The 14791-nt window shown below is 48.3% G+C and overlaps 1 protein-coding gene across 7 annotated transcripts in view; it reads right to left on the bottom strand.

The window, feature by feature from the left end:
* The window catches only part of LOC105561338 (nucleolar protein 4-like), a 67171-nt gene that overhangs the window by 50480 nt on the left and 1900 nt on the right, over positions 1-14791 (bottom strand). For 3 of the 7 annotated variants that reach the window (XM_012011215.1, XM_012011217.1, XM_012011219.1), the window contains exon 1: positions 14753-14785. The exons of the other annotated variants lie outside the window; for them this stretch is intronic. In XM_012011215.1, coding sequence (XP_011866605.1) covers positions 14753-14767 — 15 coding nt within the window. In that variant the 5' untranslated portion in view covers positions 14768-14785. Of the gene's footprint in view, positions 1-14752; positions 14786-14791 lie in introns of those variants that run through there. 7 annotated transcript variants of the gene reach the window in all.

The raw sequence follows: 14791 nt of genomic DNA, 5'->3' as shown, positions 1-14791 counted from the left end.
TCCAATTCTGTGCGCAGTTAGCGGGGGGGAAAAAAATCACGAGAGAGGCGAAAAAACGAGAGAAAGACAGAAAATCAGAAAAAGAGAGGACCAGAGCGCATCCGTTTTTATTGAGTTTGCAAAAAACATATTCGTTTTCCGCGTACTTCCGTGAACACCTTCCGCTTTCCCCCTTTTACTTCCTCCCTCACCCCCCTCTCTCACCCTCTCTCTTTCCCCTCTCTGTCTTTCCATCCTCTCTTCTGTTAGTGACGTTCTATCTGCCGCACCATCCATGAGCAGAGAGAGAGGGAGACAGAGAGAGTTTTATCTTTCCAGTGGGGGAAGATAAAACAATTTGATAAATCGCTCGTGGCGCGAGGGGTTGCGTCGTCCCTTAGCCCCGTGTCATTGTGTATTGTGAGCTATATACACACGCTATCCTCGTTCGGAAACTCGTCGCGGGTTAACCGTTAAAGCCGCGCGGCAACATACCATACCGTAGATAAGTGTTAGGTATCAACTTGTTGCATTAATTACAGCGGGAAGGCTATTAGCCATCGATTCGCGCGAGACCTCGCCTCTCCATGTAGTTACCTCTCTTCCACCATTTCTCGGTACGGTCGCGCGCCCGCGCATTGTACGTACACGCGCGCAAGTACGAATGCAAGTAGACGGTATCAGACACGGGCCGCGGATTCTCCTGGACTCTTCGCATCACTCCACATTGCGGCGCAACGGCACTCAGGTGCGATGCACCGGAAAGTGCATGCGAGGACACGAAATGCATCCGCGATCAACGCCGAACGATACACCGGGGATATCGAGTCCTTCCGACGCAAACGGACCAGACGGTCATCTTCATTGTCCATTCCATTCATGTAAAATGATCTATCAATCGTATTCGGCGTTTATCACTTACGTATGTGCGCGTGAAATAATTTACGAGTATATAAACGCGCGTAAATTGGAGCCGAGAAAGTATAAAAATGTATGAAGATAGCTTGAAATCGCGCTGCTAAATGCGCCACAATTTATCAACCCGTTCAGCTCGACTGCGTCGATTTGCATTGCCGATTCCACTTGCATTTGGTGTGTGCTCAATAAGAAACGCATAAGATACATCTTTGGACCGAAAAGTCCCGCTTGTTTTTACGACGTCGCGTGGCTCGCTTCGGATGCACTCTGAGCAAAAGGAAGGTGTTTGCAGGAGCGGATACGTGAACCGGAAGTGGTCGGTAACGCCGCGTCTGGCTGCCGGCAATTACGCGGACCCACACTGCTATCCCTATCAACTCGACAACGCGCGCGAGTGTAAATTCTCCTGTGTATTTAGGTCCCCAGTCTGGATCGCGCGCGTGTATGCGTGTATCTACCTACCGCGCCAGCACATCGGCCGGATGAAAAGAAAAAATAAGTGCGCCGTTCTCTCCCCCTTTCCCCTCCTCTCCGCCCTCGTCCCGGTGGTCGACGGTCGGCTCACCTTGATAATGCGAGATATCACGCAAATACACGAGTAGACGCGTGCGCGCGTTTCGTGTGTGTTTCGTGCCGTGTGCGAGCGCGGTAGGGGGGAAGTGAGGCCAGTGAGTATCCGTAACTAAACACTCGCCGTCTGCTCCCACACGCGCAGTCAGGCGTAGTGAAATTAATTATCCCGCGCGCGTTGCCGTCTTCACGTTTGACACCGCAGCCTGCAGCGTGTGCCGGCTTCGCGGAGCAGCCGGAGTATCGACGGTACGCGCGCGCCTTTGAAATTGCGGAATTCATGCCGCGCCGCAACGCGTAACAAGTGTGATCCATACTTCGCTCGTCGCGCAAGTGCTGGAGATATTTCCAGCGGAAAAATCATGCGGGCGTATCAAGGTGATACGTGTTCCTGAGGATTTCTATAGGCAGGTATATTCCTAGGACGCGAACCAACTCTCTTCATTTCCCGAATGCCAGCATAGAACGTTGACAGGCCAACGTTTCATTACAAATGAGAAAGGGAACACCCGATGTCCGTAGTATCATTAGCGCGATCAGAGTCGGTTTCCGCGAGTCGGCCTGTGCCGACGTGTGTGCATGTACGGTATCGAGTTACGCGGATAAATTCGAAAAGGTCGATATTTTGAAATGCCATCGCCAGGGGTTGACCGGGGGCTATTTTGAGTGTGCCGTACGTAGTTATATAGAAAGAGCGAAGAGGGAGGGAGGGAGGGAAGAGAGAGAGAGAGATAGATATATGCGCGAGGAGAGAGACAGAGAGTGAGCCCGAACACACCACCCGTCAATAATCCGCTGAATAAACTATCGTCCACCCGCCCACACGAGCCACCCACCCGTCCGCCACACATCTCCACTCAAGCGCCACGTACAGCCGAGGCATATATCACACACACGGGGTTTGCGCGTGCCTGTATACGATCGTGGGTACCGTGCACGCACATACGGTACGGTACGTGCTAATATATGTACCGCAGAGGTCCGTCTGAACGGACATACGGCGAGCCCACGTGTGTGGGGTAATGTGGTGTGGTGCGGTGTGGTGTGGCGTGGTGTGGTGACAGAAGGGAGGAGGCCGTAAACTCGAACAGCGCGAGGTAGTCACGGGGAGATGCGGCGCGATACGACGCGATGGCTACGAGCGGTGGGACTCGGCGTACGCGAGATAAGAAAGCATTCCGTTTCGGTGTAAAAGCGGACAGGGTTTGGTTGAAAGACGCGAGAGCGTTGGTTCTGGTGAATAATTCACAATGATGCGATTTAATTTCGCGCCCTCGGAAGAATCGTTAACGACTGAATCGTTTAGTATCAGAGATACATGAGTTTTGAACAAAATTTGAAGAAACCGTACCGCGCATCTTGCGCGCGTCGAGAGAATACGCTTCTTGCTGAGAATAACGCCCGTTCCAATAAGCTACCACCCTTGTTCGGGCTCGCTCGTCCTTCGCAGCCGCGCTGGCGAGTCACCTATATACGAGAAGCGCGATGTATTATTGACACCGCAACCCCCAATGTAGCCTGCCACCGCCAACCCCTCTATGTGCGCTCCCTTGTTCGGAATCGGACAGGTATATGCGCACACATGCGCACACGAATACGTATATATGCGTCTGGGCGTTAGTACCGGGTGGCAAGTTGCAAACTGCTCGGCCGCCGTTTCTCGCCTCTGTACGGCGCGGCATTTTTGCGCGCACCAACTGTCAGACGAAATGGACAATGTCGTATAAAGTGCGGTCATTATGCGTCGCGGCGTTTAACTCGCCGCGCATCGATTTTCTTATCGGGACGTCTCGCGAGCGGCGAGAAAAAGAAACTTTGTCTCCCGCGTTTAAAAGTCGCTCAAAAACTCGACGTATTTCCCCGCCGTTCCTCATCTTTAGCTCATAAATTAGTCATGTGGCACTTTATCGCGTGACAACGATCGCGACTCGATCACTTTGACTCCGGTTATCGATTACGGGGAGACGCTACTTTACGAGATACCCTTTATTTTACCGCTGACTCAGTGCTGATGTATTTACATATTAAAATGCTAAGTTGCAAATACGTCGATAGCATGTTTCTTGTCAATTACGAAGCTTGAGGTAGGTCTGAAATTCGGGAACCCCTCAAATCCTTTTAGACGGTCTCGCGGCTAATTTGCCGGATCATCTCGGTTACCTCGGATCGTCCGTTGCATCTCGAAGAGGCAGGGAGCCAACCTCCGAGGCTTACTCGCCGTACCTGCGCACATGAATAATGAAAATCCACGAGGCTGGGTATAATTACCAGCGGAGCGTCGCATCCGGTCTCGATTCAGACGATCGTCAATTTTCGGGGTAATCGGCAAATCCGGCCGACTGGGGTTCTGGATATTTTCAGGGACAGATTTAATTACGCCGGAGAATCGCAGACCCGAAGTGAAGAAGAGCGAGGGGCGGGGGGGGGGGGAAAGCAGCGGGAGAAACGCCGAAGGAGAAGAGAATGACGAAGGCGGGAGGGTAAAGAGATGCCAGAGATCCCTGACTTCGTGCCTATCTTTGGATCGGCTCCGCCACCCTTAGCGACCAAGTACGTACCTATGTCGATTAGTCGGAATTAACTTCCGACGCGCGCGCACTCGCACACCCAAGAACCCTTCGCTTGGCCCAGGTCCGGGACCGCGGATTACTCCACGATAAACGAATTCGCTCGCCGTTAATTGACTTCGGGGAGGGTAATCACGAGTGAAACTTTCACATCGCCCGCGATCCGCGGGCGCGCTTGATTGGCAGCGCGCCGGGACGGAACGATGGCAAGAGGATTGGAAGAGGTATGAAATTTATAGGACTGCGTCTGAGGGGGGGAGGCTGATATGTGTGCATTTGAGCTAAGGTCGGATGCATTTTGTTTCTCGCGCGCACGGAATGCTTGAACGATGGCGCGTAAGGACAACTCGCGTTTCGAGTCCAGACTGTCCTCTTGGTGTCCAAGAGAAAAAAGTACCAGTCAGCGATAATTACCGATTAAAAATCGTCGACCGAAGGCACCGATTTTCTCACGGGAGTTACGAATTGGGTGGATTAAGACAATTTTCACAATAAAGCGTTCTATTACGTCAGAATTTTCATATTGCTTATTGATATTGTGAATACTCAAGAAATCTCGTTATATCCTCGTTGGAGAATTTCAGGCGGTATAATCAGTTTCTCAATCGCTGATTGTCTGTAAGCGCGAATCGAATAGATAATGGTACATTTTTAATCTCGCACAATACGAGTAGTCTCCGTCGTATTATCTTGCGAGCATAGTCGAAAGTCATCCTTGATGATGATTCAGACGCCTTTGTCTGCGAGACAATTCTTTCAATGTTCAGATTGTTCTATGATTTTAGTTTAGAGCAGCAACGTTTCTATGCCCGCCGGTAACGCAATGACCATTCAAAACGCCAAAAAAGCTCAAGAATTTAAGCCGCATAGAATATGTCAAATATATATTCTCTTCAGTCAGATTTATTACAGTACACTTTTGTTTCACTATAACTATTTGTCGACTTCGAAAGCACGAAAGGCATTTATAAATGTCAGTTTCAGGTTTCAGGTTACTGAAGGCTTGAAGAAAAACTGGCGGACAGCTTAAAGAAAGGTTCGATTGTCTGAATAATAATAGAAAGATAGCAACGCCATGCGTAAACATAAAACTTTTATGAAAATATTTGGACACGTTTGACCGTTAAAATAAATCCTCAAAGGACGGTCTAAATTAGTCTAAAATATAAAGAAAGTTTCTTACAATAGTTTTTATTGACATTTTCAAGACTCAATCTTTTTCTTTTTGAAGAAACTTTACACTTATATTCTTCTTCTTCCTCGTGTTAGGCTTAAAAGCCCGCTTTATCCAATTCGTTCTGTACTAATTCTGTACAAGAACGAACTGGTACTTTGAGCATTTACTTCATCTTCGGTGGGCTGCTAATCTTGCCGAAGGAAACCTTCAATCTGGAGGGCTGTACCCTTAAAAGGATATGTGTGGCAGAATAATCTCGGTGGTTACCACTTTCCTTCGGAAAATTCCGAAAAAAATCAGTGGTATCCGTGGATTTAAACTCGGATCTTTTCGTTCATTTGTTTACTAAGCAGCGCACATTTCTCTGCGCCGCACTCGCCACTACGCATACATTAATTTATCGAAATTCAATTTTAGTTTGTCGAAATTATTTTCCTACTATTTAAATTTTTGCAAACTTATAAGAAGCTACAAATCCAAAACGCAATCTTTATAATTATCGTTTTGTTTCAAGGATCAAATTATGTAATAGAAATCAAACAAAACTTTGCGGTCTGTGGAGAATGTCAAAATAATTGTTTTCGCACGAATACTTGATTAAATTTTATTAAATTATCTAAAGTATGATTCTCTCTCTCTCTCTCTCTCTCTCTCTCTCTCTCTCTCTCTCTCTCTCTAATCTTTCAAAGCATACGTGATCGATGAAGATGAAAATTATAGATGCGATAGATTAAACATACGAAGTATAAAATAAATTTCAAATAAGCAAGGAAAAGAAGCGCGGTGTCGCGCATGGAAAATTGAGGTATTCTTAAGAAAATTCATCTCCTAACATTTTCCGTCAAATTTCTCCGGCCACGCGGCAGATTTATTTCAGACGTGTGAATTATCACGGGATCGCGAATAATTCACGGCGCCGCAGAGTGAAAAGACCAGACACGCGTTTCGTCGCGGCAAATCGTGTTAGATGGATCGATACCGCGGCCAAAAGCAGACCGGATAGAGATCGTAAAACGGTGCGTTATTAAGCGCGCGCGCGCGCGCGCGCGAGACTGCGATACCGGATTCGAATCGCCCCGACCCGCACAGAAGTCGTTTGCGGGTTAAGCGAAATCGCGAAAGTACGTAATCGCACGCATAACGGAGGTAGTGTTCGCCGGTCGTCCGTACACGATACGCACACGCGTGCGTGTACGCACGCACCGACACTCGTTTCGCCGGGAGAGCACCGCAACGATAAAAAGCACACGAGCGCATCCACGGCTTCTTCTCCTTTTTTTTTATCGCCCCCTCTTCCTCGGGCTATCATTCGCCCGCTCTTTCTCTCTCTCTCTCTCTCTCTCTCTCTCTTCCTCTTCGTCCGTCTCTCTCCGACGATTGTGTGCGAAGAGCGGCGTGTATGTACGCGCGCGCGTGCACTCCTCGGTACAGTACGGTCCGTGTGCACGTGACGATTACAAAAAGAATACAGAATACGTTGCATGTGGACGACGACGTCGCGGACGATGCGGTGTACCTTGACACGGATGGCTCCCTGAATCACCCGGCGGCTAGCAACAAACATCACCTCGCGCTATCAACACACGCCTACCGCCTAACACAGCGCGTGCATACGTGCGTGCGTACATGCGTGAGCGCTCGCTCGCGCCCGTGCCCGTGTAAAGCGGTTGACGAACGGCCAGGCCAGCGACGTCGATAAGCCCATCATCAGGCTGCCCGGCCTGCCGACGACTTGGTAGGAAATTCCATTTCCTCCGATTCGTGTCGCGGTACGTGATTCCCGGTTGGTTGGTTGGTCGGTCGGTCGGTCGGTCGGTTGGCGAGCGAGCGAGCAAGAGGACAATCCGGAGACATTGCCTCGCTGATTGCGCGCCTCTTTCTGCGATTTTAACGCGGTACACGGCACCTAATCAAGTCCCCACACGTATACGAATATAATTTCGAGGACGGAGTTCCATGGATTTCGAACAGATATTTTTCTTGGCGAAAATTCGACAGTCGGCTATTGTATTGCGCTCGATTTTACGTCACTTATCTCAATAGCGCGTTTTTCGTTTTCTTTTTTAGCGAAAACGTAAATTGCATTTTAGTGTGATGAATAGAATCGGACGAAACCGAAATAATTGGCGAGAATAAATGAGACTTGCGAAGAGCGTGAATATATAAGGAGACAGATCACAGAATCACAAAGATAGCGCGCGATGAATTAGATATTGCGGCTTGTATCAATGAATTAAAATGAAGGACGGAGGTGCCGGTTTCGAAAAAAGATTAATGAATTTTTTTATTCATGACTCTGGCGAGGCGTTGACACTCTAAAGAATAATAGTTAAATATGCGCCCTACTTTAACCGTAGTTCATCTCGATAATTGCAATACGCGACGAAAGTCCCGGCACCTCCAGTCTATAATACAGCGAATCGCCCCGCAGTCCTTTTGGGCTTGTTCGCAGGGAGTAATAAAACCCGCTGGTTTAAAAGGAATGAGAGTTTGGCAAAACCAACCATCGGGCGTGTAAATTCGCCGTAATTTTATCGACCGCGTGGCCATAAATATTTTCTGTTGCACCGTTCTCTTTCTCTCGCTACGCCACGCCGTTTCGGGGTCGGTAATATCGGACTGTTCTCTTGGCTCCGCGAAGGAAAAGATAAAAATAACCGTACAAAGAAAGCACGCTTGCACAGCGGGCGCTAGGGTAGGTATATGGCGATCTCGAGACGTGAGCAGAGAGAAATCTCTCCGTGACCATGGGAGAGGAAGGACGTAGGGCGTGGTTCCGAGCCGAGTGCATTACCGTGGAATGCACTTTTGAAACATACCGGGTACCATTTTCGGGATAAAGTCTCCCGCGCCGGTGAAAAGGGCGAGGGTGAGCCCGTCGCTTCGGGTACGAATGGCGCCCTTTCATGGTTTAGGAGAGCTGCCGTCGAACAAATAAGCATTCAACGAAATGTATTCTCTCTCATTTCATTTTGCCGTGCGTAATTGTAGCACGAAATGAAGCGTTCCGTGCGAGACTGCGCGGAGATGACGAACGGGGACTGCAGGGAACGCCGGAAGATGATCCCAAATCGGTCCGAACGTATTTTACATTTTGACGCTTGGATTCGACTCCTTCACTTTGTAGACGTCTCCGCTGCCCCTCCGCAAGAACGTCAGGTCTCATAACTAAAGGAAAGGTTTTGGGGAAACGTGCACGAAACGTGTTGCGGCGCTTTCGAAGGGCCCCAGGTCAGATATATTTGGAACGCGCTCTATACCGCCGGCCTTAAAACGGGGTAGACCCACCGTGGGGAAGCTAGAAACGGGGTGAGAGAAGAGCCAGTCCGTCTGCCTTCCTCCTTTTTCTTTCCTTGTACTCGCGCCGTCTCGCCCCACCTCCCCGCCTCTCTTCCTCTCTTTGTCTCTCGTAACATTTTTCTCTCTTTCTTTTTTTTCCACTCTTCCATTTCCTTTCCAGCTCGGTATACTGAGCCGGCACACCGGCGCACCCTTATTGTCGGTTCCAGGCACCAGGCATACCTGATCTTATGGGAAATCCATACTAGCCCTTCACTTCGGTGAGAATACGAGGGTTCGTCCCGTACCCTTGGACGAACCTTCCTCTCCCCTCCCTTCTCTCTCTCTCTCTCTCTCTCTCTCGCGCCGACTCTACTCTGCCTGAGTCTGCCCGAGTTCGCAGTGAGACTGCACGATCGTGCTGGGACAACCATAACGAGGACATATTCTCGATGCAAAAAGCACGGCGCCATTCTGCCTTTCGCGTTGCGCCGCTGCGATTAAGCAAGAGGCAATAATTCGGATTTCTATATCTTCCGCTCTCTTTCCTCAAGGGCGCAGTTATTTCACAGGAACGGCCAAAGCGTCACCTCGCTTCTAATATACAAAGGAGTCGACAGGGCGATACGTTGAGAAACGAATTTATTCCACTTCAATATAAACTATCGATATTTGTTGTCAATTGTGATCGATTACCTCTGTCAGCGACGTTTGTAGTTCTAATTATGTTGCAGGCGGAGAAATAATTCTGTTAATCAAGATTAATGTTCGGTGCAATCGATTATTTAGATATAAAAAGTAATCTGCGAGATAGGCGGACCTCTGGTAAACATATTGCCGCGGCCTTTTACTTAATCGCCTCGACGCACGTTTCAATTAATTGCAAAAAAAGTAGGGATGTCAGGTATACATCCAGCTGCAGTACGCAAAATCCCGAACGACCTTCGTAATTGGTAATTACCCCCGCTGATTTTGATGACGATTTATTATAACGCTACGTTTAATTGCGATATAATTGTGCGTTATATGAAAACACAATTTGTATTCCGTAGTGTCATTATTCGCCGATGACGTTGTGCATTGGCAATATTAATTTCACCGAAACATCATCAAACTCGATGTCCTTCCTCAGTAAAAATGTTAAGGTATCCTTTAAAAAAAGGAACAACAACAGTTGGAGACAGCGTACAGGTGTACAGTAACAATTGTCCGATGTGAGACATTTTTGGCTGAGATTTTTAACGCAGAAATAAATCATCTTTGTCGCGAGAAAGAAATCGACTCCAAATGAAATCATTGAGACAGTAACTGATGGCGAAAGAGAAAAAGATACATATGTGTTCCACAAATAGAACGGTCGGCGTATCAAGTATAAACATTGATCGTCCGAGGGTCTTTTTCGATCGACAAGATTACCGTTATACATACGAAAGCACCTTACGTGCTTACGTCGAGCCTTCGGGCCTTTACTTGACCCGCCACATCCCATTATTTAGTCTCTTAACGAGAGGAATCGCACGCCTCATTAGCACTCGCTCCCGAGATGCCACGTGACTTCCCCCGCGAATGAGCGAATTCAGAGGTGATCGTCCACCTGACTCGCGTACATATCACGTAGTGTCGTACGACGTACATTTATTCTCGCAGACTTGCGAAGGAGAATTTAATTTGTGAGAATAGGCGGAAACTCATTTTACGAAGCTGCGAAAATTCCTAATTTCGGATATCGCCCGAAAGGCTAACAATCGCAATTGCGTTCGCTCTCCCCTTTTTTATTTGCGCGAGGGACAACAAAAGTGTTTATTTATTGCCGGTCTGTAGAGACGCGTAAATATATTATCGGTTATTTCGACGGCCAATTTTTCAGCTGTTTCCGCTAAAAAAAAAAAAGGCATATTGATTAACATTCAAACGTCACGTATGACGAGCGCAGCGCCGATACGACGACACGACACATGAATAATGACGATTGGGTGATCTCTGATTTCGCCCGATAAATATACATCGCCGGTCCAAGAAGCGTTTAATTGAATAGCCACTATTCGACGCGAATTATAAACATGATTATTGCGGTGGCTCGTGTGGCGTTTCATGCAGTTTCGCGGCAGCGAACATGGAAATGGTCGAGCTAGATTAGCGCGCGAGGGACGAAGGATGCACTTATACTGATTAAAAAAAAGAAAAAGGCAAAAATACTTGTCGCCGGAATGCTTTTAACGAATTAATGCCCCTCCCCCACCCCCCACCCCCCCGTCCCACCCGGCACTTTTGCGATACAATATTTACTTTTGCTCGGTAAGTCGTGTTTGCTCGCGTGCGAGTGTGTGCGGGCGGTCCTACGCTGCTTAAATCATTTGTCGCAATTTAATAAAATGAAAAATAAATACAAGCAACGCGAGCTTTAATTGCGGCGTTAATTATCCGCGCTTACGGAAGCTCCTTCGCTGGCTTAGGGAGCGTAAGCCGCGAGGTTATTACGAATTTACCGAAGATTATTCGCGGAAAGTGTTGGGCTGTTAATCAACACCGTTCGACACACGTTTCTGAAGGCATGAAAATCCACGATTTATATGCTAGATATCGGTTTTCCCTTTCGCATTCGTGCTAAAATAGCACGTAATTTCCTATTGCATCAATACATTTTGCGTATCTTATCTTGATATCGGTGGTAATTTGCGCGATTATTGTAGAATCAATCTTTTTTCACGTTTAAATAAAACAATACTGGCGCGGGTTAAATCTGTCAGGTAGTGCGACTTCGGAGGGAACGGAATTTGATCATTGTGCGACGTGGCGATAAGATTGTCCACGTTGTCCCCGACGAAACGGAAACATGTGCCACGACGGAAAGAAGAACGGCCTGCGTGCCGGCCTAAGAAAAATAGGAGCCGAAAAAAAAGGAGGAAAAAGGGAGAGAGCGCGGCGACTCCGGAGTAGAGAAACGGGAGGAAGAGATGTCGCTGGCGGAAAAATATAACCTGTTGGACCACGAAAGAGCGAGAGGCACGTAGGTACGCGACGGGGAGAACGAGAGAGGAGTTGGCGAGAAGGAGAGAGGGAGAGAAAGAGAGAGAGCAGAGCCGTGAGACAGACGGAGATCTCGCTAGAGCGAGACGGCCGTGATGAAAGAGGAAGGGGAAAGACGAAGACAGGCGAACAGGACGAAACGGATGGGACGGAGGGAACGAGAGGGGAAAAGAGAAAGAGATAAGAGAGGAAGGACGCGCGTGCAGGCGTCCCGAACCTGCCTCAACTTCGACTCGGCTTTCGCAGTTCGATTCCTGATCCGATCGATCTAGCTCGTCGTGTGGTAGCGCAGTTACTATTTACACTTTGCTTTCGTTTCCCGGCATAATACCGTTGGTGTATACTATTTTCCCGCACGCTCCCCGGCTCTTCGCTCAGCTCCGTCCTCTCGTAATCTACCGTCGAGGCTTAACGAAAGGCGCTCCAAGCAACGAGAGAAGGGCGACCTTTCTCTTTCAAAAATTCGAAGGATTCGTCACGCATCTTTCCGTATTGTACTTCCGCCGGTGTGGAACGCACAATCGTAACAGTGGCTCTCCGTTTCCTCTCTGCGCATTAAGATATTTCACGTTTCACGCTAACTTTGATCTAGAAACATTAGCGTAATATGAAGAATGCAACCTGTTGGATCTGTTTGGCACTTAATAATACGAGACTCCTCGAAGGTTGGGACTTTCAGGGAAATGAACTTGTGTAACGCAAGTATGTCTTGCCCGACGTTTCACTTTTAATGAATTCGCTCATTGATTAAAAAATTATCGCTATCGCGCGTATTCCGGCTGCACAGGGGGATAACTTCCTTTATTCGTTGAACACGAAAGTGGCATTTGGCGTAAATATGAGGTGAAAATTGGACAGCACACATTTAACATAAATACGCGATGAAAATGGAAACAGAGGCATGAGTAGCGACGTGAAAGGGAATATAATTCGGACGATGTCATCGGGAGCAATTTACACTGCGCCGAACACGCCGATCGATAAATTAACAAGACATATTCGATACGCGCTCGCATTTTTATCGGACTCGCTTCTCGCGGTACCGCGTTTCGACGGCTGTTATATTATCACTCTGAAAATCGCATAGACGGATATTCGAAAAATTGTTAAGAGACGCACTACCGTTGTAATTCGTTTCAGCGACGAACGCTCGGGTCCCTTTTTGCACCGATTTTACCTTTATCGGCCGATAAACGCGCAGTTTTTAATCACGCTCGCGATATGAACGAAGATTAACGGCGAGGAAGGATGGCACGCGTGTACCGGATTTTTTAACACTTCGATACTTTCGTATTATTGCCCGCTTTACTTGCCACCTTTTTTTTCAAATTTAATTTAATTGCGGATTTTCCCTCTTGCGCGCATATTAAACTTACAGCGGTAAACCGCATATTTACGAGAGGTAGCGCACTGCATAAAATTGATATTAAAAATTGTATCGACTCCTTTCTCGATCTTACCGCTGGGTCCGTTAATGCACATCGCGTTATGCGAAATGTGATATTTTACGCGATACATTTTAAAGCTGAAAATTATCCGCGTGAACCATCGATACCAGTGTTTCTTTTCACTTCGCGTACGCTTGTGTGGATTTGTACTGGCAGGAGAAAGAAACGTCGGCGTAAATCGTATGCGTTTTCGGTAAGGTGAAGATCGAATGGCGCGTACAGCTGTTAATCAAAGACAACTGCGCGAATGGGCGAGCACGTGCGCGAGTCGAGAATGCCTCTGCGCGCGAATGCGCCATCCGGGGATTATCTTTCACATAGATACGTCGGTCTAATCTAGCGCGGTTACTGTAAGAGAGAGAGAGAAAGAGAGAGAGAAAAAAAACGTCGCGAGATAAGTGCGATCCGAGCAGCAAGTTCGTCATTGACGAGCGAATTGCGCGATTCGCGCCGGACGTGTGTGTCATCGAGGTTCACGGATGATCATCCGTCGATACTCGCGATGATTCCGAAGAAGTGGAAATTATTTACTTATGATACACTAGCGCGAACTTAAAGAGTCGATCGCTGACCTCTTCGTCGCGCGTGTGTCAAACGTGTGACGACGTTATCGACGCGCACATAATCACGATTACACTTTATTTCGGATAATAATAAGAGCGAATAAATAACAGCCAAGTATCAGATTGTAAATTAGATTATAAATTTCAAGAATTCAGTGCTCGCGGTCTAACAATTCTCATGCCGCGCCGTGTTCACTTGTTCTCTATTGATATTATGTAACGTAATAAATGCCAGCGCGCCTCTAATTAACAGGTAACAGATTCCTTGGCGCAAATCTGCGGGAAAGGTCTCCGAGCTTATATTTTCAACGGTTATAATCGTAATTGGATTAAATGCGGAACGCGAGCGAACAGACAGCTCCGGGGGCGCCGTTGGACATTAAGAATCGCATCGAACTGTCATTTTACGAACGGAAAAATGGTTTTTCCTCTGCCGCCGAGTATGCCCGGGCTTGCAACTCGTTGTGCAAGTATAATTAAACGAGCGGGCCGGCGTGACGGTCCAGAAGAAGTCGACCTACGTCGCGACACATTGCGTGTAATTTGGCGCGCGTAATACCGTGCTCCGCGCGCGAGGCACGAGCGGGGCACGGGAACAATTTTTCGAACTAGAGAACGCACTTGGCTGCACACCTCGACGTGTCGTCGGCACCGCCGCTGCGCTGGATTTGCACAACTCTTTCAATTAAAACTTTTTCGCAGTTTATCTTCCCGCGCACCGAAAAAAAAAATTAGGTTCCGCGCGCGCCGTAACGAGTTACGTAACGGAGCGCGCCCGTGCTCCGGCGAGCTTTTCGAGCTTTGGAGCGCTGGAAAAATTCATCGTCACGTTCAGCGGGAGCCCGCCGGATGGGGGGATGGGGGTGGGGGGGGCAGGGGTGGAGGACGAGGGTCGGCACGCCCGTAAAATAAACTGGCGCGTCCAATCTCAAGGTTAACTCGATTCTTCTGCCTATCGAGGAGCCGTTCGCTCTTTTCAACGTGAGGGACCTCAACCCCGAACCCGCCGTCGGTGGTCCAAGGTACCTTCTGTCCGTCCATCCCGGTGACTGTCCCCGAAAATTCGAAAAGAGCGTCCCCGACTATACGTGCCGAGCGTCCGAACTACGGCGTGCCGCGAAACGCGGTATCGGGGAAACAAGTACCGATATATCACGTGGCGATACACAAGCGTGCGTAGTGTACGTGTGTGCGCGTGCGGTGTGCACGAGTGTGCGGACTCACCTTGTGGTGCTGCATGATGGCAGTGGCCTTTCGCTTGGC

The sequence above is a fragment of the Vollenhovia emeryi genome, unplaced genomic scaffold (genome assembly GCF_000949405.1).
Source record: "Vollenhovia emeryi isolate VEMERY1.0 unplaced genomic scaffold, V.emery_V1.0 DF939208.1, whole genome shotgun sequence".
Lineage (NCBI taxonomy): Eukaryota > Metazoa > Arthropoda > Insecta > Hymenoptera > Formicidae > Vollenhovia > Vollenhovia emeryi.
Note: the sequence above shows the minus strand (reverse complement) of the source record. Positions and strands in the feature narration are given on the sequence as shown.